The sequence below is a fragment of the Anser cygnoides genome, chromosome 2, assembly GCF_040182565.1.
Source record: "Anser cygnoides isolate HZ-2024a breed goose chromosome 2, Taihu_goose_T2T_genome, whole genome shotgun sequence".
Classification (NCBI taxonomy): Eukaryota; Metazoa; Chordata; class Aves; order Anseriformes; family Anatidae; genus Anser; species Anser cygnoides.
Window position 1 is genome coordinate 113,686,542 of NC_089874.1, and position 24,357 is coordinate 113,710,898.

The 24,357-nt window shown below is 49.9% G+C and overlaps 1 protein-coding gene across 2 annotated transcripts; it reads left to right on the forward strand.

Moving 5' to 3' along the window:
- The first annotated feature begins 3,182 nt into the window (after positions 1-3,182).
- GATA6 (GATA binding protein 6) lies at positions 3,183-22,673 on the forward strand. 2 transcript variants are annotated; one of them, XM_066992850.1, is made up of 7 exons: positions 3,183-3,333; positions 4,487-5,388; positions 8,401-8,567; positions 11,384-11,509; positions 12,999-13,086; positions 13,171-13,292; positions 21,073-22,673. In XM_066992850.1, exons 2-7 carry the CDS (start codon positions 4,506-4,508, stop codon positions 21,238-21,240), a joined length of 1,554 nt encoding a protein of 517 aa, XP_066848951.1. In that variant the 5' UTR covers positions 3,183-3,333; positions 4,487-4,505; the 3' UTR covers positions 21,241-22,673. The 2 variants fall into 2 exon arrangements, with proteins under 2 accessions (XP_066848951.1, XP_047913887.2); XM_048057930.2 differs by lacking the exon at positions 3,183-3,333 and having other exon boundaries at positions 13,186-13,292.
- Positions 22,674-24,357: the final 1,684 nt, after the last annotated feature.

Below are 24,357 nucleotides of genomic sequence, written 5' to 3' on the forward strand. Positions count from 1 at the left end.
GGGTGAGGGCGGGTTTTGGGGCGCTGGGCTTGTCCCGGGACCCTCTCGGCACCTGGGGGGGATCGCCCTAACCCCACCGGTACCGGGGCTGCCTGGCGCGGCCGCCGGAGCCTCTCCTCCGCGCCTTGCGCTGCTTTTAACACCGCCTTTTTTTTTTTTTTTAAAGGTTGAAATCATTAACCAGGCGGAGCTCGGGGGCTGGAGGAAGGGCAAATAAAAAAGAAGCTGCAGATCATTATTAAAAAAAAAAAAAAAAAAAAAGGAAAGGAAAGGAAAGGAAAGGAACCCGCTCTCAGCCACCTATCCCATAAAAAATCCGCTGGTGTGAGCGTCGGGGTTTGAAAGCCGCCGGGGAAATCACCTCAAAGCACGGGGGGGACTGCCGACCGGCTGTAGGGGGGAAAGGACCCCCGGATCTCCCCCTCTCCGCCGTCCGGGGGAGGCTGCCCGGAGCCGGGGAGCAGCCGGAGGGCTGGATCCTGCCGCCTGCAGCCGGCGGGCAAGGCTGGGGCTGAAGGCCGGCCTCGGGGCGGGAGTTTTGGGGAAAAGACAAATAAAAAAAATAAAAGAAACGGGGTGAAACGGAGTGAAACGGAGTGAAATGAAAGGAAGTGAAGTGAAGTGAAGTGAAGTGAAGTGAAGTGAAGTGAAATGAAATGAAATGAAATGAAATGAAATGAAATGAAATGAAATGAAATGAATAAAAGAAAAAATGAAATGAAATGAAAAACTGAACTGAACTGAACTGAACTGAACTGAACTGAACTGAACTAAAATAAAATAAAATAAAATAAAATAAAATAAAATAAAATAAAATAAAATAAAATAAAATAAAATAAAATAAAATAAAATAAAATAAAATAAAATAAAATAAAATAAAATAAAATAAAATAAAGTAACCCAACCGGGGCCGGTGCCTGCGGCGGTGGCTCAGCCCGCTTCAATGTCACAGCCGCCAGGGACTGGAAACACTCCGTATCACGGGGTGGCCTTGATAAAAGGGTATTTTAAGGAGCTCGGATAAGGGAGCGAGAGCAGAGAGGGGGGAAGCTGCCGGCACGTCGCCTGCAATACCCGCTAGCCTTATCAGCCCGGCCTAAACTCCCCGGCAGTTTCTGAAGTACATTAAGTTACATAAACACGGCTCGGGGGAGAACTCGCTCCACGCCGCGACAGTCCCCAAAGTGACCCCCGTGCGGGGCTGCCCGGTGCTGGGACCGGCTCCGCACCGAGCTGGGGGCCGGGGCAGGAGCGGGCAGGGAGCGCCTGCAGACGGCTCTCCCCCACCCCTTTTTTGGGAGGCTGAAGTGCCCGTGAGGGGCTTTGCCTTAATTGGATGCAAACCCTTTTATTATTTTTTTTAATCACCCTTCCCTTTTTGGCCACGACGGGCAGGAGCGATGCTTCCTTGCTGGCTCGGCTCCCCTGGGTGCCTCCCGGCTCCGAGCGTCCCCCTGCGGGGCTCCCCTCGGCCCCAAAATCCCCGCACCCCGTTGCGCATCCCGCCCTGGTGCCGCCGCCCCGCCGCGTGCCCCGGGCTGAAAAATGACGTCACGCGGGGATTTGGGAAGGCGGTGACGTCACGAAGAGAGAGCAGCCGAGGGCTGGACCCGGGGGCAGAGCTGAAACGAGAAGGAGCCAGGCTGGAGGGGAAAGGGGCGCGTGGGGGTGGGTTTCCACGCTGGTCCCGGTCCGGCTGGGCTTTCTAAATGGGAAAATTCGCAATTAATCGCAATTAATATTAATTAATAAAGCACAATTATGGGGGGCGGCCGCAGCCCGGCTGGGACGAGGCGGTGTTTGCATCCTCACCCGCCGCTTCCCCAGCTCCTGGAGCGTATTTTTTATTATTTAGGTGAAAACACGGAAAAAAAAAAAAAAAACAAAATTAAATTAAATGGCAAATTCGCGTCGCAGGGCGCTTCGAGACGACGCGTGGTTTCCTATTGAAAACTGCACCCACGAAAAAGCATCTAAAAGTCAAAAAATAAATAAAATAAAAAATAAAAAAATAAAATAAAATAAAAAGTCCTTTCAATCTTCCTTTCCACCGGGCAGGGCGACCCGAGGAACGCTGTTCATGGCCCAGAAGCGAGCCGCCTTTAATCCCACAGGGATCCAACAGGGAACCGGCTCCCCAGGAACCCGCTCGTCCCCCTCCCCGCCCCCTGCCGCGACATCCCCGCAATCACGGCTCGCGATAAAGCCTCGCTGTCGCGACACGTCCCCGCTCCCCCCACCCCTCCAGGCGCCGGCGGAGCAGCCGGCTGCCCCGTGCCACGTCCCCCAGCCGCTCTCGTCGCCTGCCCCGGTCACCTTTGCCTTGCGACCCCCCCAGGAGAAGCCGGGCCCGGGTCCCGGGCTGGATGCGGCCCCGGCGAGCCCGGGCTGAGCTCTGCTGCCAGCCCTGGCCGCGGATGCGTCTTTGTGTGGGGACTGATGATGACAGATACCCAGCTGATAACCCCTGGCGAACCGAGTTATTTTAATTTCCAGTCACTTTCCTGCTAAGTGCCGTATCAGTTTGTACACAGCTGAGATAAGAGGATAGGGCCGGGGGGGGGGGTGGTGGTGTTAAAGGGAGAGGTTGGGGTGGGGGGAAGAAAAAGGGAAGAATGAGAAAGAAACAGCGGAAAAATGCCTACCGCCTGCTGCTGGCTTGGCCACATCCTACGGCCGGCTTTGGCTTCACCTGATGGCTGGGGTAGCTCAAGGAGGAGCCACGTTTTTTTCCTCTCGGATAGCTCCGATTATAAAAATCGGGAGATTTGGGGTCGTTCACCTGATCCCTTACAGCGGGAGCCAGGCGCACATCCTCCGGGGCACAAAAAATCCCTAAGAAAATGTGAATATTTCCCCTAAACGGGGGGGGGGGGGGGGAGGCATTCATTGTGGTTTAAAATAATAATGATCATTTATACGAGCCCAGTCCGCTCACCCCCGGGCAGGGGGCCGCTGCCCCCTTCCCATCGCTGCGGTGCCCCCCCCCACGTCCCCGTGCCGCGTGTCCCCGTCCCCCTCCCCGTCCCCCCCCCCTCCCCTCGACGGGGCGGCCTCCAGGGCGCCCGCCCCCGCCGTGGCCGCGCCGCGGGCCGGCTCGCCGGCGGGCCTGGCACCCCTGCGGAGCTCCGTGTTTGTTTTAGGGCCGGCCGAGCCCAATCAGGGCCGGCTGCCTGCACTTTTCCGGCAGGGCTGCGAGAGGCGCCTCCTCCTCTCTCCTTTTTATACATCGAGCCGCCCGCCGCCGCCGCCGGACTCGCCGCCGCCGCTCGCCCCCCTCGGCACCGGATTTACCTCCCGAGGAACCGGCCCCATGAGGGCCACCGGCAGCAGGTTTGGCCCGGCCCTTCTCGCTTGTCCCCGACTTTCCCCGGCCCCATCTCCCCCTCCCACCCCCCCACCCCCCATCCCACCCCGGGGCCGGCCGCCGAGGGGAGCCGAGCTGCGCCCGGCCGGGGGAGCCCCGGGGAGCCCCGGTGGGCAAACATCCGACGCCGGTGGCTGCAGCCCTTATCTGGCCGGCCCTTATCTATCTGCCCGTTATCTCGCAGGGGGATAGAGAGAGGCGTCCCGTGCCTGTCTGCCGGGGGGGGGGGTGCGTGGGGCCGGGCGCGCTGCGCGGTTCGGGGGGCGGTTATCTCGGCGGGCTGAGGGAGGGGACCCCCACCGGAGGCTTTGCTCGCTGTCACCTCTCGGGGTCCCCTTTCCCTTTCTGCTCCTTCCCCCCCGAAGCGCCGCGGGTGCCCGTGCGCCGGCGGCCCCGGGATGCCAGCGGAGTCCGGCTGGCGGCGGGACGGTGCCGACCCCAGAAGGACCTGCTGGGGATCGGGGCCGTCCCGCTGGCACCGGCTCCTGCCCCGTGCACGGCACCCCCGGCCCCGACCCCATCCCGGCCCCATCCCCGCCGCGCACACGTCGGGGCCCGGCCCCTGCGCATCCCCCGGCTCCCGGGTGCCTTCCCCTCCTCCTCCTCCTCCTCCTTTCCGTGACCTTGGGCTGGAAAGGAGCAAAAGAGCGGGGGCTCCCGGCGGAGAAGCTCCCGTCTCCCTCCGGAGAAGCACCCTTCAAGGGATCGCCCTGCTAATTGTTTTCTCGGTGGAACCGAGTCAAATGACTCATTCATTGAGGCAGCGCTAACAACAACAAGGGCAGCGGCGGCGGCCAAGGCAGGGGACACGTCCCTCTGCACCCCCCCCCCCCCCTTGTCCCCACTCCCTGCTCCCGAGCCCGGTGGGGAAGGGGGGGCAGCGATGGGGCGATGTGAGCCGTGGGGTGCCTGGAGGGTCCCCGCTGAGCCTCGTTGCGGGAGGGAGAGCGGCTGTCCCGCTCGCTAACTTTGTTGTTATTATTTCTCCCCCCTCCCTCCCTACTCTTTTGTGCCCTCCCTCCCCGCCCTGCCCTGCGGACCCCTCTCCCCTCCCCTCCCCTCCCTCCCTCCCTCTCTCCCTCCTCCCCCTGCCCTCCTCCCTTCCCCATCCCCACCCAGCGGCTAGAAGGGGACCTGGATGGCCGTGGCTGAAGGCGGCTGGTGCGTGCTGAAGCGGGGCGCTGCGGACTCCGGCGCTTCCTCCTGCCCCTTCGCGGCCAGCGAGCCGGGCCCGTCTCCTCCTTCGCCTTCCTCCTCCTCCTCCTCCTCCTCCTCCTCCTGCGGCGGCTCCCAGGGCGAGCGCAGCTCCTCCGAGACTCCCGACGGCGGCCCCCGGCCCGCCCCGCCGCTCGCCCCGTCGCTGCCCTCGGGGGTCCCGCAGCCCCCCGGCCCGCCCGGCTGGGAGGACGTCCTGCTGCTGGCGGATTTCGAGCGAGCCACCAAGCTGATCTGGGCCAGCCGCGGCGCCAAGCCCAGCGCCGCCGGCTCCGAGCAGCCCGAGGAGATGTACCAGACCTTGGCCATCTCGGCCGCGCAGGGCCCCGCGCCCTACGACGGATCCCCGGGCGGCTTCATGCACTCCTCGCCCGGCTCGCCCGTCTACGTGCCCACGACCCGCGTGGGCTCCATGCTGCCCACGCTGCCCTACCTGCAGGGCAGCGGGGCGGCTCAGCCCAGCCACCCGGGGGGCGGCCACGCCGTCTGGTCGCAGCCGGCGGCCGAGAGCCCCTCGTACGGAGCCGGCGGCGGCTCGCACCCCTCGGGCCGCTTCCCCTACTCGCCCAGCCCTCCGGTGGCCAACGGGGCTTCCAGGGAGCCCGGAGCCTACGGCAACAGCCTGGGCGCCCGGGACCAGTACAGCCCGCTGGCTCGGCCCCTCAACGGCTCCTACCCGGCGCCCTACACGTCCTACGTGGGGCCGCAGCTCACCCCCGCCTGGCCCACGGCGCCCTTCGAGAACTCCATGCTGCACTGCCTGCAGGGCCGGGCCGCCCCCATCCCCGTCCGGGCCCCCAGCGCAGGTAGGAGCCGGGACGGAGCGGGGGGACGGGGGGGGACGGCACGGGACGGGGCGGACGTGGGACGGGGCGGGCAAGGGGATGGGGCGGGCAGGGCGACGGGACGAGGCCCACGCGTGCCCGTGGCGGGACACGGGGGCGGCTTCTGCGTTGCTTTGGCTTTCTTTTTCCTTTTAATTTTCGGGGGTGTCCCCCCAGCGAGTCGCCGGGTTTCCCCGGTTTGGTGCTTTTCTGCTTGCCCCTAAATAGGGGAATCTGGTGAAGGATTGATTCGCTGCGGGTTTTTCGGTGCTGAAGCTCTCGGGGAAGCTGCCGGGCTCGCTCAGCCCATGTGCGATTATTTATTTAATCCGCCATCCACTCCGTTGCTTCGTTTAAAAAGGATTTAAAAATAATAATAATAATAATTAAAAAAAAAATAGAAACAAATCGACCCCGCTCCACTGACAGGAACGAGAAACCCCGTTAAAATCTTGCTGCCTAAAACGCGGCGCCGTCCCGAGGGAATTTTGCTTTCGCTTCAGAGGTGTTGTCACCTTTTTATTCCGAGGGAGGGAAACTCGCGGTGTCGGTGTTCTCAGCGCAGAGCGGCGGCCGAGCTGCAGCGACGTAGCGGCGGGCGGCAAGGTTAACGATTATTGCAGCCCCTTCAGCTTTAGAATATATTTAGGTAGCTCTTTAGAATATATTTAGGTAGCTCTCTAGAATATATGTAGGTAGCAAACACCTATGTAAATACAGAGACGTGAGGGGGTCCTATATAGGCATGTATAGATGTGCATGTACACCCACACGCACACATTGGAGCAGCGCTTACTTTAATCACCAGCTGCCCACCAGCGAGGCACATTTACGCCCGCCGTGATTTTTCCCTTGCAGTGCAATGTCGCCGAAAATTCCCCGATCCCGTTTCCCCTTTCCCTCCCGGTGCCACGGGACGGGTTTGGGGCTCCTGAAGCCACCGGCTTGGTGCTCGCTGCAGTGACAGGGGGACAGGGGAAGGGTCAGCTTCAGAGGTGGGAGAGGGAGAGCAGAGCCGACAGGAAAATCGAGTTTTTAACACCATTTCCCCAAATTCCAATGGAAAGCTGGGTGATGGGGGAAACTAAAAAAAAAAAGTATATATTATTATTTTTTTTTTCGGGGGAGAAGAGCCGGGGGATGCCCGCTGCCTCGCTTTTGTCAGAATAATAACAGCACTGATTATGTTTCCAGCAACAAGCCCCTGTGCTCTAGGATGCCACTACCCTGCCCCCTCGGCTCTGGGTTTTTTGGGTCTTGGGGGACGAAATCCCGCAGCGAAGCCAGCGGTCGGGGGCTGCAAGTCGCTGCTGCGGCCGGCAGATGCATTTTGATAGCGAGATATTTAGGCGGCCTGATACGGCTTCTTTGACGTTGCTCGAAGGGTTGCTAAATATTTATCTGTAACGAGCGCTTTATTTTGCTGCCCTCCGAGATAAATCTATTTCTCACGCGTTAAGGGGAAAATACTTAAAAAAAGAAAAAAAAAAAAAAGAAGCCCAGGAAACATTATCACGGCAGGGTTTCTTTCAGTAGGCACGAAGGTAATGCTATCAAGTAAATAGCAGAGACAAATAACTGTTTAACTTCCAGCGTCCTTGAGACCTTAAGCATTTTCCTGATTACAGTAGTCAGTGGCGCTTTTAGTGCAAAGATTAATAAATCTTGGTGATGTGCTGAGAGCCACAAGCTGACAGCGTAATTTGGACTGTGCTCTCTGGACCCTGCCGGTTTCTGATTCCCGTTTAACTTGCAATAATTTGCAAATGAAGGGGCGAGAGAAATGTAAGGTGGTGGGCACGGGCCAAGAGCCGTTTCTCTGTAACAGCAAAGTGCCACCAGAGCCCCGTCCCGAAAGCCGCTTGACATTTACGAGCTCCCTTTCGCTTTACAGCCCACAAAGCTAATAAGAGAAGGAGAAAAGAATAACCAAACGCTGAATTCAGGCAGGTAGCGGAGGGGATGGAGGGAGCAAAACTCGGTGACAAAGCTGAGGTTAGAATCGTTGAATGGTTTGGGCTGGAAGGGACCTTAAACATCATCCACACTCCGTAAGAGGCTTTCCCAGCCTGACCGCCAAAGCTGCTGCAGAAATCACAGCGCTCCCTTCAAATTATTTCTGCTCAGCGCAGCGCGTTACATGGGAAATTCGTGTTTCTTTTTTTTAATTATTATTATTTTTATTTTTTTTTCCACGAAATAGAGAGAGGTGAGACAGAACGAGAATATAAGGATTGGCAGAGGGGAAAGGTGTTTGCTTTTGCATGTAGGCTCTCTTTATTCTCTGCCGTGCATGTAGACCTTTTTTTTTCAGTGCTTAGTAGCTGTCCGAGCAGGATGGCAGAATACTCCAGATTTTTCCATTTCCTCCGCTTCCTAACAACGGGGTCGAATTTAACCAAATCAACCAAGTGAAGGTCTCTCTCCCCGTGGCTGCCTTAGCAGCTCAGGTCCCCAGCCGCTCCCTGAACCCGAAGTTTAAGCACTTCGCAAAGCGCTTCCGAAGAAAAAAGCAAAGCGCTTCCGAGGAGAACCCCCTACCGCAAAACTCCTCGCCCGGCCTCGACCCGGAGCAAATATCCAGCAACCCACCCCCCTTTCCAAAACCCTCTCTCCCTTTGCACACCAGCCCCTAGGTGCCAGCCGGTTTTGGCAAACCACTCGAGGGCCGGGAGCCGTCGGAGGGAGCCCCCCGGAGCCCCCCGGAGCCCCCCGGGCAGGGCTGCGGGTGCTGCGCTGCGCTCCCGGCCCCGTCGCCTCTGGGGGGGCGGCAGCCTCCGGGCGCACCTCGGGGGGGAAAAATAAAAAAGAGGATTTTTTTTTTTTTTAAATCACCCGAGGGCTGCTGTCGCTGCTGGGAGTTGCTTTTCCGACGGCTCAGCAGCGCCCGGGGCTCGGCCGCGCTCCTCCGCGGGGCTCTGCGGGGCTCTGCGCCCCTCGGTGCCGCTGTCCAGGCCGTGTCCCACCGCCTGTCCCCTCTGCTCCTGCCCCCAGAGCTGCTGGAGGACCTGTCCGAGAGCCGCGAGTGCGTCAACTGCGGCTCCATCCAGACCCCGCTGTGGAGGAGAGACGGCACCGGCAACTACCTGTGCAACGCCTGCGGGCTCTACACCAAAATGAATGGCCTCAGCCGGCCCCTCATCAAGCCTCAGAAGAGAGTGGTGAGTGGGGAAGGAGCGGGGCAGCCCCACAGCCTGCCGTGGGGGGCGAGGGCTGCAGCACTGGGGTCCCCCATTTAGCACAGACGGGCTGGGCAAGCACCCTTGTAGCCCCTACGCATGGGGAACCCCTGGCTGCAAAACCGAAGCGGGGCTCGTGGTTGGATTTGGGGGGCAATGCCATTGTGGCTAGGGTGAGAGCCACCCTCCCGGGCCACCTCTGGGCCCTGCGTGGGCAAAATCACCCCCTGCCCCCCACAATCCACACGCCAGGCACAGGGTGACTGGGTTTTGGTTTTGTTTGGGGTTGGTGGACCCCATCAGTGGGGGAGTATCACTGATTTGGAAGGATTTGGTGCTGCTCATGTTGGAAGTTGCCTTTCCAAAAAGGGGGAAAAAAAAAATCAAGGTTGGAAAGTGTTTGTTCAGAGGGCTAGGAATTTCTCCAGACCTGCTTTGTTTGCTGAGAGCTCGATCCTTGGGAATGTAAGCAAGTTTTGTATATAATTCAAAGAAAACCAATTGTTTAAACAATGATAATAGCCTTTGTTTTGTTTTACTCCTAAGAAATGAGCGGCAATTTTTCTAAAAATACACTCCTAAAACTAGGGGGGGAAATAAATAGTACAAACCAGAACCCCCTGTTTATAACTCAGGCTGGCACTGAATAGGCAAGGAGAAAATTTAACAAGCGGGAACTGCACATTATGTTTAGCAAATCTGGGTGGAGGTCAGTGGAGAAAAAGAATACTCTCCTCCGTAATGGCTGTTACTGAGCAAGCCACAATAAATCACGCCGGTATAATCCGAGCTGATGTTTGGACCCTTGTGTATGGAGACAGCGTATCAAACCGATCAGCCCTTCAAGACCCTTTCAGTCACGCCAGCTGCTTGCTCTGCCCCTATTTTCGTAGTGTTAAAACATGTCCAGTTCTTTATTTCACAACCGTCTGAATTTAGTGCCCTTACGGGGGAAAACAAAAAGCAACGAGCGGAGTGGACAGTAAGGGCTCGCAGTCCCAGCCCAGGTCTGCTTAAACCTAAACATTTCATTTAATATTAAACCAGGAGTTGATTTCCGCTGGGTGTCATTTTTTTTTTGTATCTGGCCATCCCCTAAATCCCATCAGGGGAGGTGTTACCTCCTCGGCAGGGACACAGGTCTGCAGCCCCTGAGCAGCGTTGGAGCTCGGCTCCAGCGCAGATTTGAGCCGGCCGATACCTGGCCCCAGCCTTTCTCTGTTCCTCCCCTTTTTGGAAGGGGGTGAGGGGTAAGGAGACCGAACCACCGTCAATCTGTGGCCTGATTTCAGCCCGACACCTCGTCTGAATAACTCTGAAATAGTTCTGTGCAACAGTCCGCACCAAGTGTACTGGCCATAGCTATAAATCAAACGTGACTGCGTGTTCATGCCGTTGGAAATATGTAGGTGAGAAGGGAAAATGTTTTGAAAATGCTAAACATGTTTAGATTTCCCTGAAGTTTCTGATAAAATTCCTGCGGCAGAAAAGTCATTTTAGCTTCAAAACTTGCCCAGAACCTCACTTTTGTTTAGCTACGGGAATGAGCGAAAGCTATTGAAATAAAATATATGAAGATTTAGACCAGACTGCATACAAAAAAAAAAAAAAAAAAAAAAAAAGGAAAGATTTAACAGAGTGAAATATCTGATGGTATTTCATTTGCAAAGAAAGAAAATGCAACGTTCTGTGTCAAGACCAATTTTTTTTACCCGGTCCATGTAAAACTTGTATTGAATCGAGGAGCACAATTTGGAGCACAATTCGGACACTGTGCACATACATATTTAATGATGAGATCAAAAATCCCGTTTTTGTGAGAACTCGATTTTTAAGAAATATATACTTCGGCCGATATTACATTTGGCTGGTTTTCTTGTTGTGCAATTAATAATGAATTACTGATTCAAAGTTACAAAAATCCTATTTAATCTCTAGCTCTTTCCCATCGAAATTCAAGAAAGTTGGTTATTACTCTGGAATATTCTTCATTCTTAAAACATTTCCATCCGTTTCCCAAGTGGCAGGCAGCTCTGTGGTATCAAAGGTGACCGAGCTGTGTCTAACAGCCCAGCAGTAAATGATTCAAGAGGAAGGGCACAGTACCCTCAAGTCAGTAATTTCAGTTATGGGCGCTTTATAGGCAGAATAAGATTAATGCAATTGTCTAAAACTGACTTTTCCACGTAAACTTGTTCAGCTGCCAGACACAGAGCTAGTCGCTTTTTTTTTTTTTTTTGACAATGCGATACTTTGAAAAATAATAGATTTATGATGCAGTTGGAATTCTTTGCTTGTGATGAACGTAAAAGAGATCGCTTGTTACAGGAACTTTTATAACCCATTCACCTTCATTTCACATGTTTATGAGGACTGCCTTCACTTATGATATACAGCCTGCGGCCATAAAGCGCTGGGTTATACGGTTATTTCTGATACGAGGTTGCTTCACCTTGGCTCCAAACTCCACGGAAGAGTGTCATAAACGGCTTGTTTGCAGTGTGAACCTTGCTGTCCCACACCAGTTTTTCTGAGGGCTGAGGGAAAGCTCCCTTCTGTAAAATATGTTCCCGAGGCACGTTGTTTTTTGCATGAGGATAAAATGTGTGATGATAAGGAAGTCTCTTCATGGAGACGACGCTCTTTGACGTGCTCTCCCCCTCTGAAAGCCCTCCTCGACCCCTCTCCCTTGTCCAAGCCCAAGTTTTAAAGCCTTGTTCCAGTAAACTGCAAAGAGACAAACCATCCTCTCCCGCCTGCCTGTTTACGCTTGTGTTTTTACCTCTGCTTGCCTGCAGCCCTCCTCAAGGCGGCTCGGCCTGTCCTGCGCCAACTGCCACACCACCACCACCACCCTGTGGCGCAGGAACGCCGAGGGTGAGCCCGTCTGCAATGCCTGTGGCCTCTACATGAAGCTTCACGGGGTAAGAAAGTCCCCTCTGGCTTGGCTTGGGTGCTCTCTCCCTAAGACTTGGGTGTTCAGCCCCCAAGTCTCTCGGTGCTCTGTCGCCAAAGCTCTGGTGGCTTTGGGTGTTGTGTGCGGGTGGCATCGGGTTTCCTGAAGGTTGGGGCAAAGTTTCTGGTGAAACTTTTCATGGTCTTGTCTTGTGGTTTCGAACTGTAGAGTTAAAAAATGATAAAGGTGTATAAAATCGAAAAAAACACAGAAAAATTCTAGTCGTTGAAAAACGGTTGTCCCGTTTTAGTGAGCTATGGTTTTGTCAGTGCCTGAAAGGGTTTGTAATTGCAAATTTGTACGGATTTGTACAAAGAGACTGCCTCTGGTTATGTGGTAGAGCTCCTTTTGCCACTGTGATTTCAATCAGCTCTTCGATGGAAAAAAAACTAGACTTGTAGTATGACAGTTTTTCATAGTGTGGACAGACATAGCCACGACAGCAAAATTTTAAATGTAATTCCAGCCATTCCTGCAAAACTTTAAATGTGGTCCCAGCCTTTGACATGCAATAATGCAGGAGGAAAATAACTTGAATGTAATGGAATAAGTTTGGGGTGAGACTTGGAACCTGTTGTGCCCCGGTAGGTTAGGTTATAGCCATGCACAAGTGTCTGAGGAACAAGGGCATTAGGACTGGTTGGTACTTGGTCTAGAAAAAGTAAATTATTTCACTGGTTTAAACATTACAATGATAGTAAGCACATGGCTGAATTGTATTTCTCCAAACCGGTGTTATCACAAAGTTAAAATACATTTTAAGCCAATGTTTTCTGTATAACGATTATGGTTGTAATAACAGAGAACACAAGGCTGATTTTTGAACACATTTTCTCTACAAACAGAAATTTGGATACAAAAAGCTGTATCGTATGCAGAACTGCTTATAGGAACAGACGCTATGCTGATTACGGCACGAAGCTTCTGTCCTAACACACTTACTGGGGACAATCCAGTTTGCATAGCTGGTCCACAGGAAGAGGAGAATTTTCTCCTTCATTCACATTCTTGCTTTCCAAAATGAACCACTAAAGATAATCTGGAAACTGGCTGGAAAAAGGAATTGGGGATCAGGTACACCCAGTCCAATTTAATTTCTTACGACCTATGGCCAAATGATGCCTTTTTTTCCTTAAAATTGTGCTGTTAATTTGTGGACTGACTGAGGTGTTGGAAAAACTACATCAAGAAAAACATTCCCCCCCCCTTTTTTTTTTTTTTTAATTCTGATAAAACTCCTCTTGAAACAACTCATTGCTTTGCCCAAATAAAATACAAATGTTTTTGGAATCGCTACGGTGAAACAGGAAAAATGACTTGCTATACGTGACTTCATTTCACGTGTATTTCACGTGTATTTTCAACATCATTATTTGCTTGTATGTTCTAGTTTTGGCTTTTGGTGATTAGAGCACATGTACAACTCTATGATTGGTGTGGAAATTTAATTTTTTCAGGTTCCCCGACCCCTTGCTATGAAAAAAGAAGGAATTCAAACCAGGAAGCGAAAACCTAAGAACATAAATAAGTCAAAGGCATGCTCTGGTAAATATGAAAAGATAAGGTAGTTGAGCTACAAGAGTTTGTTTTTTTCCCCCCCCACTGGAAGATTCTTGTTTTTAATGCCAGATCCCGATCTTTCAGGTAACAGTACTACTGCAGTTCCTATGACTCCAACATCCACGTCTTCTACAAACTCAGACGACTGTAGCAAAAACGCTTCCCCAAGCACACAACCGTCAGCTTCAGGGGTAAGTACTGACACAGCATCCGTGTTTGTAAGCAGGCTGATCACTGTGCAGTGTTATCACAGCTTTTATCTTATCTAGCAGAACAATAATCTAAACAAACTTTCCAGTTTTGTTAGCTGATACTGGAACAAGATTTTCGGAGGATATCACATATAGCTGTAAACAGAGTGAGGAGCTGAAGTACTTTACAAACCCCTTAATTAAGACCTATATAATTTTTATGATTAAGTTAAGACATTTTGTTTTGAAGTGTTTAGTTTCTTCTCTTTCAAAGGTTTTCCTCGGGAGAAAAAAAAAAATCATGACCAATTGATCCTTTCAAGAAACAATTGCGCACGTGCCCTTTTTTTTTTTTTTTTTTTCTGAAATGGTCTGATAAGGGTTTATCCTGCTGCCTGGAGGGAAGCGTAACGGCTTTCTTTCTGAACTGAGATGTGCTTACACCCGGCTCCAGACCTCGATGAAACCAGGCAGGGGACCCGTTCTGATTGTGGTGCATGGGGATCAGCCCTCTGCTGGCAGGGGTCTCCTCCAGGGACGGGTGCTCAGCATCCCACAGCCCTGAGCTCCCGAGTTTGTGATCCTGATTTCACATCATACGCTCAAACCATCTCTCACTGCCTTTCTTCACTCAGTTAGAACATGTGATAACAAATACTACTGATAAAGTTGCATAGCTTTATATAGATTAATTCCTAACCATTTGGCTATGCATACCCATATCCACACTCACTCCTTTGGCCTTCTGAATCTTTCAATCTGCCACATAATTTCTTTGAAAAGCTTTCCTAACGTGGCCTTCTCTACTCCTTTATTAATAAAAAAAAAAGACATTGTTTATAATGACTATTTTTCAATATGTCTCAGCATTCCCACATCCAAATTCCTTTCAATACTTTAATTCATGACATACTAAGTTTCATTGTAGAAAGGGAAAAAAAAATGTTTTTAGCAAATGTGATTGTTTGTGTGGTGGTAAGGCCACCCAGTTTCAGAGGCACTGGGCTTTTGGTTCTGATGCTGCCAGGCAAGGATGTCATTAACAGGGCTCCTCTTTGACATGAGGAAACCTTGTCAGTCCAATAAAATAAATGGGTCACACCAGAAAAAAAAAGAAACAGTAACCAAAAAGTGAGCTGTTCAGGGTCCCCCCAGCGAGGCCCTAAGTGTTGCTTTAGGTTCTCATCCTAATATTAGCAGAGGGTAAAAAATCAGAAAAACTTTCCCTGCCCTTCCCTTTGGTTTCCTACTGATCTGAGAAATGTCGTGCAATTTATACAGTGGACAGAATTGTAACCAAAATCCACCCCGACCCCCAGAGGTGCAGCTGTGTGCTGCTCTGGAAGGAGAGACCTTAGAGGTGAAATCCTGTTTTCCCCGCACCGTTGCTTTTCTGGCTTGCTGACTTCTGCCTTCCTTTCTGCAGCCCTTCTCCCTATAAGTGAAATTAGCAATCTTTGTGTTATAATTTTAGTGGCACAGTTTGTGATATAATTTTGGCAGAGGGAGTTGCATGAGTACAAGACAAGTGTTGGTGGTTCCCAGGACAAAGGGCTAGTTTGGTGCTGCTAGCAACTAAGAGTAATGCACAGAAACCCTGAGGCTGCTCTTAATTACATAAAGGCATCCCCCAGTGCCAGGACATCCTTGATTTTTCCAAAGATGATCAGCCTAGGAGAGGACATTCGCAGCCTTTTCTCCACCGTGATTCCATCACATCTGCCCTGCATGTACAAAACGCTTGCAAAGTACCTCTCGTGTGTAAAAATTTCTGGAAAAGGATGTGATGGAGACAGGCTGTGTCTCCTGGTTGTGCCCAAGCATCAGCAGGGATGATGCTCAAGCATCAACAGGGGAGACTGGAGGCTGAAAGCAGGGAGGTGGCAGGTGAGGCTCGCTCTGCATCATTTGGGAAGCGGTCACCAGCTGCGAGGGGAGCAGAACCATTGCCAGTGGGCTGCAATGTTGTGGGGAGGCTGAGGGCTCATAAGGCCCCTTGAAGTCATCGGGAAGGAAGGGAATTCAGCATTTTAGAGCCTAACAGCCTTTAATCTGATCACATGCTGAAGCACAGATACTATACTGGGCTTCTATTTTCCTTGATTATATTTTTTTCTTTGCCATTTGAGTTGACATATTGATATCCCAAAGGTTTGTATTTAATCTTAGCCCAGGCAATGGCTTTGCACAAGGAGCATAACTTTCTCCAGGCCACGTCAGGAGGTAAAAACCCCTGGATAGATGAATCCAGACTCTCTAATCTTTAGTCACTTTAAAAAGAAGGGTGACGTTGCTGAAACACAGGCACCTGTTTGGAGGACATACCTGGCCCATTCCCCACGCGTTACACAACTGGCATGGCAACTTGTTGTTGTCTCACTCTGTTTTTGCTTCTCTGGCTCTTCTGTAAGGAGGGGAAAAATGCCAAATTGACATTAGGCAGAAAAATATGATGACGTTTTAGAAACTGTTGTCTGAAATTCACAGCCATGTTGTTGCTAAATGAAACAGAGAAAATGAATTCCTCTACTGGTACAAAAGTAATTTATTATGCCCGTTGTGGGAGGCTGCCAAAAGAGCTCCTAGTTATGTAGAAATCTAATGGAAATGAAATTCAGCAGAATTCATTTGTGTCAGTAATACTCACTTTTTGCCCTACCTTTCTTTATCTCTTTCAAAGTAAAGTAAAGAGGGGAGGGCAGAAAAAGAGAAGGGCAGCAATTACTCACCAAAATGTCTTTGAGACTATCCATTTCATGAAGGGAATTTTATACGATGCCAATTTTGAGACAAATTAGCGAGAACCTTAAATGTTGATTTTATGTTCTAGCTGAAGTTTAAACATTTAAAAGATATGATTAATGAATTGCTATGGGTGCAAAGTTGATTTCAAACATCCCAAAATGTAGAAGTGTTTGGATCGTGCATGTTTCGTTGTCCCATTGTAAAGGGGCTATTTGCCAAATTCACATCTGGATCTAGGATTTAGGCCCATTTCAGTTTTCCTAAGCAGTATAAGTACTGGGTGTCCTGTGTTACTAATATGGAAAAGGTCCAGCTACATGATATATGAAGTTGCCTTACATCCCCATAAAAAGAAGATTTGAAGGTTTCAGGCAGCCTGCATCTGCATCTATACCTGCTCTCCCTTTGATGCTGCTGAAACTGTACAGAGAAAAACTACGTGGAATAATTTGCTAAACGAAGGGCACAGTCTTTAGTGCACACCCATACATTTCCATGCAGGGGCTCCAGCTGGTGTGATTACCAGAAGGGTTTGTTCCCTTATTAGGATAAAAGGCAGAATGAAAACTGCTGTAAAATCTGCTTTTCATGGCAGGGCATGGAGACTCTTTGAGCCAGAGCTGATGTCAGTAAAGGCTCAGCAGCACCAGAGCAGCTCCTCTTTCAGAGGACTCTACTGCACCCTTTGCCTCCGATTCGGAGCTGTCTCAAAAGGACCGTAACCACTCACCACTGAAAAACTGTAGAATAACTTAGGACAGTGGTCTTGCAGGTAAAACATGTGTTTACTTCCTTTGGAGGCTGATCTTTAGAAGTGGTTCAGGGCTGGCTCTTCAGTGTTGTAGTATGGAAAGGGGGAGAGCTGAAGGAAACAGCCTTAGCAGGTGAAGAGCTAGGGGAAACGTACAGTTCTAGCTGTCCCCCTGATGACTAACAATCTGGGCTGAATTCACGAAATAGCTTCTTGTGCATTTGCTTTATTTCATTTTCAGAAGAGGAATCACGAGGTTGTTAGAGATATTTGCTCCCTTCTAGGCAGAAGATTGGTAGGACTGAAGGAGGCGATGGGGGAACCAGCCTGAGTACAGTATCTCCCAGAGTGTGGATGAACCCGTAGACTCAACCTCTTAAAAAAAAATTCCTAACCACCTGGATATTGGAAAGCTGAATGTCCAAGGGTCCTTCAGACTATCTGATGATAAGATTTCAGTTGGGATATAATAATTCAGTAGCTGCCGGGACAAAGTTTCCACGAGAAAGCCTCACTAGCAAGGTTGTTAGGACTTTCACCTGGAAAATGGGAACACAGTGCCTCAGTCCTGGTATGACTAAATATTTATCTAAACCAGGTGGAATAAGATCAACAAGAGGCATGAGGAACATGGCAACCTCAAATATCAAATAGTCTGGTAGTCAGGGCATTATGCTGGGAGATGTGATACGCCAGTTTAAATCTCCTCTGACCGGGAATGGAAATGAATCTAGGTCTCCTATCTCTTCTGCATTATTCCTCACTCCTGGGCAAAATAGGATGCTGCTTTCCTCTCTCCAGTCAGTTTCATAAATTCAGTCATTCATTTTCTTAGCTGTGTGTACATGTATTCAAAAGAAAGCATTTTTAAATTTATTTTATTTATTTATTTTTTTAATCAAATGGAAAAAGGCAATCCAGCTTTTTTGTTTCAGCAGGGAAAACCAAGGAAAAGGAGTATTTTTGGTACTACCCAGACCTTATGTATGCATATAGACACATACATTTTGCTTTGTTTAGTTTTATTGCCAAAACAATAAAGCCAATTACTCACACAGCCCTCGACAGCAGTGGGGTCATCAGCTTTCCCAAGCTATGGTGGAAGTTGCCTCCCTTAGGAAATTAATGAAGTATTAACCACAGATTTATGTTGCTATAATACAAAGGAGAGATTAGAAGATATGTAAACTTACGCATCTGCAATATAAACAAAAGGATCAATTGGACCAGCAAGAAATTACAGCTTTCTGTAGTCAGGGGGTCACTAAATCAAGGAAAAATTGTGGATTTGCAGTACTGAGACCTGTTCTTCAGACACCAGGGAGTGACAACATTTGGAGAAAGCACTCTTAGTGGGGATGGCAGTTACCAAGGGGAGCCTGAGACTGGAAAATTAAGGCCTTCACTGCTGTTTGCCAAAATACATTATATGTGAAAGATGTTTTTGCAAGTGTGTCTCAGCTGACCACAATTATCGTTTAAGTGTAGCAAAGCTAAACTAGGCTAATAGAAGAGGAAGGGAGCAGTTTATCAACTGAGGCTCAGTTTACTACAGACGTGGTACAGTCCAAAATGCGTGGAGCATTTTGAACCTTCGAAGCAGACGGAGCAAAGGTCTAACTGATGGTGCAAAGGTCCAGACCAAGGCCCTTAGCCACCCCCTCCAGACGTCAGCACATCTTCTTGACCGGAGCTTTTGCCTCTCGGCACGGAGGCCTGGGGGGAGGCCAGGGTGGGCACTCCTCCCCTCTCCCTGGTCTCCATGCAGGAAGAAGTGGGTGGAATAAAGCAGGAGGCCTTCAGATGGAGATGTTCCCTCTGTGCTAGGCCAAGTGGCCCATTTCTGGTCTGGGCCTGCAGGAGTGGGGAGGAAGTAAGTGTCTAAATCCCTCTGCGGCTTCAGCCGAGGTCTCCCCATGAGCGTCGTGAGCATGTCCTCTGCAGCAAGGCCACCTCTGATCCAGACAGCTTGCCTGGGGGGCAGCCCCATGTCCAGCTCCGGCTGCTTTGAGTAGAAAAAAGGTGGGATCCTTAAACCACCTTTGCAGATAACAGGTTCAAACCTCTTCTGTTTGTTTGGGAGGCAAGCTCTTCCCAAAGAATTTCATTCATTTTTTATTTTTCCTCAGGAAGTTGAGCTCCAGTTGATTATCTGTCTTGTTATCAGATATCAGCAATAACAATAAATCCATTACTTTTTTATTGATAGAGCCAGCCATTGTGAATTAGAATAGCCCCTTGACTTCAGCATTGTTCAGCTTATTTATTCCAGCTGACACGTCCTCTAATAGCCAACTGTAACTTCTGGCTGCCTTTCCCCCGTCAAAGCCAGAGCAGTAACAGCAGAGGCAGGCAGGCTTGGGTCGCCTAACTCAGTGATTCATCCACCTCCTTCCCATGAGTTTGTTTTCCATGTCTCACTTTGGGAGCTGCCCGAGCTGACTGGATTTGTCATGACATTACCGGGGTGGGGTTTCCAGGCCCAGCAGTCCTGCCCAGGTCCTGCCTGCGCTGGCTCGATGGAGCCAGGATCCGGCCTCGTTTGGGCAGGGATGGGCGGCCTTCAAACAGGACGTGCCTCCACGTCCTCCCTTCTGGGGTGCCGGAGGGAGGGGTGGCTGATAACCAGGCATGGAAACGGCACAGCACTGAGCCTCACCTTTGTGGGGCTGAATCAGGAAAAGGGCGAACTACACTTTCCGAGCCCGGAAAAAAAAAAAAGGCAGAGATAAGATATTTGCCTACCGGAACAGCAGCGGCAAATATGGGCAACCGGGAACCTTTCAGAGCAGCTCCCAGTGTTTTCGGCTCAAGTTGAGCAAACACTGTTTGACTGTAATGGAAACCCTTCTTTCGGTGTGGGGAGAATCAATCTGTTAAAAATCAGGCCTTGTGTGCCAAAAGGAGTCCACCTGATGTATCATAATTTGTAAAAAGCATTGTTAAAAATCTAGGTTGATGTGAGACCCAGAAATGGACCCAAAGTTTTGCATGAATTCTGCCTTACTGAATTATTTGTGCAGTCATAGAAAAAGAGCCTACAGAGATCAGTTGTTACTGAACAGCAGTTGTGTATCTGACAGAGCGATAACATAAAACATATTTTTTTCAGATTATAGCCATTTTGGCTGTCTTTGGGGGAAGCGGCGTTTTTTTTTTTTCACTGTCTGCATTTTTGGGTAGCAGCTGAGAAAACGAGGTCCTGGTTGATGACTGGGTGCAAGAATAGCAGTCATCAGCCATTTTAATAAAAGGTAAAGAAAATATTTGTTTCAGACAGAAGTGACCACTGGCAAGGAGTATCTCCTTCAGAAGGTCAGGTTTCAGCTGGGTTAAGCATGGCAACAAAAACTCCAAAGTGCCGCTTGGAAATTGCCTTTGGATAAGCGAAGCCCCGCTTTTCCTATGTACGAACTGCTAGCTTGGCACAACTCCAGGACAGCCAAGAGCTCTACTCTAGTAAAATGATTAAATATGTATACTTTTCACTTAAACAGCAGGCAGGAAGCTTCTGCAGTCACAGTTTAGGATAGTCTTTTTTTCTTCTTCTTCTTTTTAAGGAATCTTGTCCGAAGACTATCCATTAACAAGTAAATTAAGGTTTTAAAGTTGACATATCCAAGAGTTAATTTTGCATGAAGTCAGCTCTTAAACATTTCCTTTATCAGGTGAAAATGTTGCCCCTTCTCTGTCTGGCACTGCAAATTTTTCCTCTTTAGTGGATCTGCTCAGCCTCATGGAAAAAATGATTGTTTCTTTGTCTTTGCAACTCCCCGTTTCTCTGTTAAAATAAATGGACTGATTACAGTGCTGGTCAGAGTTTCAGCTTCATGCCTACCAGGGCTTCTCTGTGCTTTGTCTCAGGAGCATAGGTGGTGGCTTGTGGTACAGAGCAAACATGCTCCTCATTCAGAGGCGTAGTTCTTCTCCACTTGAGATAAAAGGGGCTTCTTCCACCAGGGGAGCAAAAATATAGGTGCCACCCCACCTGGGGTTTGGAGACAGGCAGTGGGAGGTTGCCCAGAGAGGCTGTGGTGTCTCCTCCTTGGAGATCTTTGAAAGTCACCTGGATGTGGTCCTGGGCACCCTGCTCTGGGTGGCCCTGCTGGAGCAGGGGTCGGAGCAGGTGATCTCTGGAGGTCCCTACCAACCTTAGCCATGCTGTTATTCTGTGTGATCCTGAGAGTGGGGCATAAACCTGGCTTTTGACAAACACCCAGGAAAGCAGTGCGTGCAAAGCTCATCCGCTCAGCAAAATCTCCCTGTTTTTTTTTCCTTCTGCAGGCGAGCTCGTCAGTGATGTCCGGCCCAGGAGAGAGCACCAGCCCTGAAAGCAGCAACCTCAAGTATTCAGGTCAAGACGGGCTGTACACAGGAGTCAGCCTGACCTCCACAGCCGAGGTGACAGCGTCCGTGAGACAGGATCCCTGGTGTGCCCTGGCTCTGGCGTGACCCGATGCCAGCCAAGCTGGATCCTGGAGCTGTGTGGCAGCCCCAGACATCCGCGCGGGGTTTCTTCTTCTCTGGAGCGGCAGTGGCAGCAGCGAGAGTGCTGGCAAGGGACGCTCCTCTGAATTTGTTTCCGTGCCTTGGTGGCAGAGGCGGCTTCCAGCCCTCCCAAAGAGGCTCTGCCGAAGCATCCTGTTCCTCATCTATGCAAGAAAACTATAGGGAAAGCAAATGCCCACCGGGGGATAGCTAATGCAGCCTTACACACCTAAAAAAAAAAAAAGAAAAAAAGAAAATGGAAAAAAAAAAAGAAACTTAGAACTATCGATAGATTCCAGAATTACATCCTCAACTCACACAGCAGTGCTGCCTTTCTGATTGTATATTTGTTTTCACTCTCTTATCACTTTCTCCCCCAAGAACTGATGGATGCCATCAGCGTTGGGGAGGGAGTAGCAGAGGCTTGAGTCATTAGACATAGCCAGATACTTTCTGAAGAGCGCTGGAAGCGTGTACGTACTGCTTGAGTCAGCACAGGCGCCCCGAACTGGACATTTGATGTCTTCATCTGTCCTGCACCCCCCAACGCCAGCGCCCGCATTGCTCTGCTCCTCTGTGCCAGAGCCCAGCTACACCCGGGGAGGAAATCACAGCCTTTGGTACAAGCCTCACGGGGTTAAGGAGATTTTGTTGTTGTTTTAAGATATTTACTCACTTTGCAAGACTGCATTATAACTTTTGAAGTACACTGTGACTGAGGTTTATGAAAGTTCATATTTTGCGGCTGAACTGTATAGAGTCAGTCAAAATTTGTAAACAGGGTAGCAATCAGATATTTTTCTTCCATATATACAATAATTTTTTAAAGAAGTGCAATTTGCGTTGCAGCAATCAGTGTTAAATCATTTGCATAAGATTTAACAACGGTTTTTATACGAATGAATGAATGTAAACATTTTAACTTAATGGTACGTAAATAATTTAAAAGAAAAACTTAACTAGGCATCCTTAGGCTTTTTAGTGCAACAAAAAACATCCACTTTCTGTATTTCGAGTTGTTAAAGCAAGAGTTTCAAAGAACAAGCCTTCTCTCAGGAAAATTGCCGTAGCCGTTTGCTCATAAGTTTTGTACAAAAAAAGCAAATGCATCCCCAGGTTGTTGGTTTTTTGTTTGTTTGTTTTTTTTTTCTTTTTTTTTTTTTTTTTGCCATTGAATAAGTATGTGCTGGAAAGAAACAAATTGCAATGAAAATTTACTACCTAACTGATACATATGTATATACTCCATGAGATATTTAGGCATCTTCAAAATTTAGGATGCAATCTGTATAGTGTGGCTAACGCATAGTTAGGTTGGTTTCCATTGTTTTTCAAATGGGATGTCATTTGGAAAGTTGTTTCATCAGAGCTTTACCAATAAAAGGGTATCATTTGTGTTTTTTTTTTTTTTTCTGTACACTGTGCCTTCTCCTTTGCCTCAGCCGCAGTTGTTAAGCTGTATTAAAAGCTATGGAGATGTACCTGATAGAGGCAGCGTTCCTGATGGCTGCAGCGATGTTCCCACATTGAAGTATCTGCTCTGTCTGGCTAAGTTGTGTGGTGTGTGGCATTCCTATAGCTCCCCTCTCTATGCCTTATAGTGGTATGTAAAACTAGGGTCCTGCATCTACCCACACGAGTGCACATGAGATGTTTTTTCTGATGATAGCCTGGGGAACTGTTCCCGAACCTTGTGAGGACTGCCATGGTTTTGCTTGGCCTTCACACCGTAGCTAACGGGTCAAAGTCAGGTCTCCTGTGTATGCAAAAATCTGCAAACGGTGTGGCAGAGCCCTGGCGTGTCCTCTGTCACCCTCTGGAGGTGAAGTCTGAAGGGCAGCAAAAACCGAAGGTGCTGAAAAAAGGAAGATGACCACTAAGAGCTACTGAGGGGAGCAGAAAACCTCTGCCTGGCTTTGAGGGCCAATCCTCTGCATTGCTTCGCAGATGGGAGCAAGACTTGATGCTGTGTGTGTTTTCCAGCTACATCAGCAGCACTGCCATACCGGGATGCCCAACCATCGTGCCCAGTGGTACCGTCACACCATGGAGTGGCTGTGATGTGAGTCTTCGCCTCCCTGAGCCAGATTTTCCTTGGGGGTGAAGTGGGATAGCTCCTCTGCTTGTGGAGAAGCTATGGTGATGTGCACCCGCTGAAATTCTGGCCTGTAAGACCCAGAGGGCTGAGGCTGCCTCCTTAACCTGGGAGCTGATGTGAGGACCAAGGGATGGACACAGCCCTTGGTGAAGAACAGCTTCTAGCCAAAAGGGTCAGACCAAGCCTCTCCTATGGTTTGGGCTGCTCTGGACCTGCCCAGCAGCCCCAGTGGGGCTGTCACACCAGCCTTGGTGCTGGGCCACCTCACTCCCTTGCTCCCTGGGGGTTGATGTGGTTGAGCACCCCAGTCCTGCTAGCCTGAGGGCCACATGGGCTAGGACCTCCTGACTTACAGATGGAAAGTCATATCCAAGTGCAAAGAGGGCCATGCAGGGAAACACTGGGTTTAAAAAGCAAAGGGTGTGGAGAAGAGGGTGAATCTCCTTCCTTTTGAAACATTTGTTGGCTGAAATATTCTCTTCTGTGGTTTTCCATTGTTGACACTTAAATGGATAAAAAAGCTGTTGCTAACTGGTGTTGAACAGCTTTCATGCTTAGCTGGTGTGCCACTTCTGAATAGCACAGTGCGAAACTCATTGCTGGGCAGGAGAGGGCTGCGTATGTTGGAGCTACTTTGCTTGGAATTGTTCTAAACCAGGGAGCTTTAGGAGACTAAAACCAAACCAGGGAGTTTTAGGATACGCACACATCCAGCAGCCTGCGGATGGTCACATTGCTTTGAAACCCCGTGGCATCTTTGAAGAGGGCTCCTGGGAAGCCCTTCTCCCTTCTCAGCACCACCTTTCCCCAGGGTCTGACTTAGGCTGGTTCCTGCAGATAATGAGTCCTGCGGGGCATAGAAGGGTGCCCTATGTAAAAAGAGTCCTTTTGGATCTGAGGCTGAAAATGCTATTTTAGGTGATATAAGCAGGAGAAAAAAAAAAAAGGAGAGAAAACCAGCTTTTCATAGGGAAGGTGTTTCC

Coding starts and splice junctions, on each gene's coding strand:
- GATA6 (XM_066992850.1), top strand. CDS start 4,506: ATGGCCGTGGCTGAAGGCGGCTGGTGCGTGCTGAAGCGGGGCGCTGCG. Junction 8,568..11,383: donor TCAAGCCTCAGAAGAGAGTG/GTGAGTGGGGAA, acceptor GCTTGCCTGCAG/CCCTCCTCAAGGCGGCTCGG. Junction 13,087..13,170: donor TAAGTCAAAGGCATGCTCTG/GTAAATATGAAA, acceptor TTTTAATGCCAG/ATCCCGATCTTTCAGGTAAC.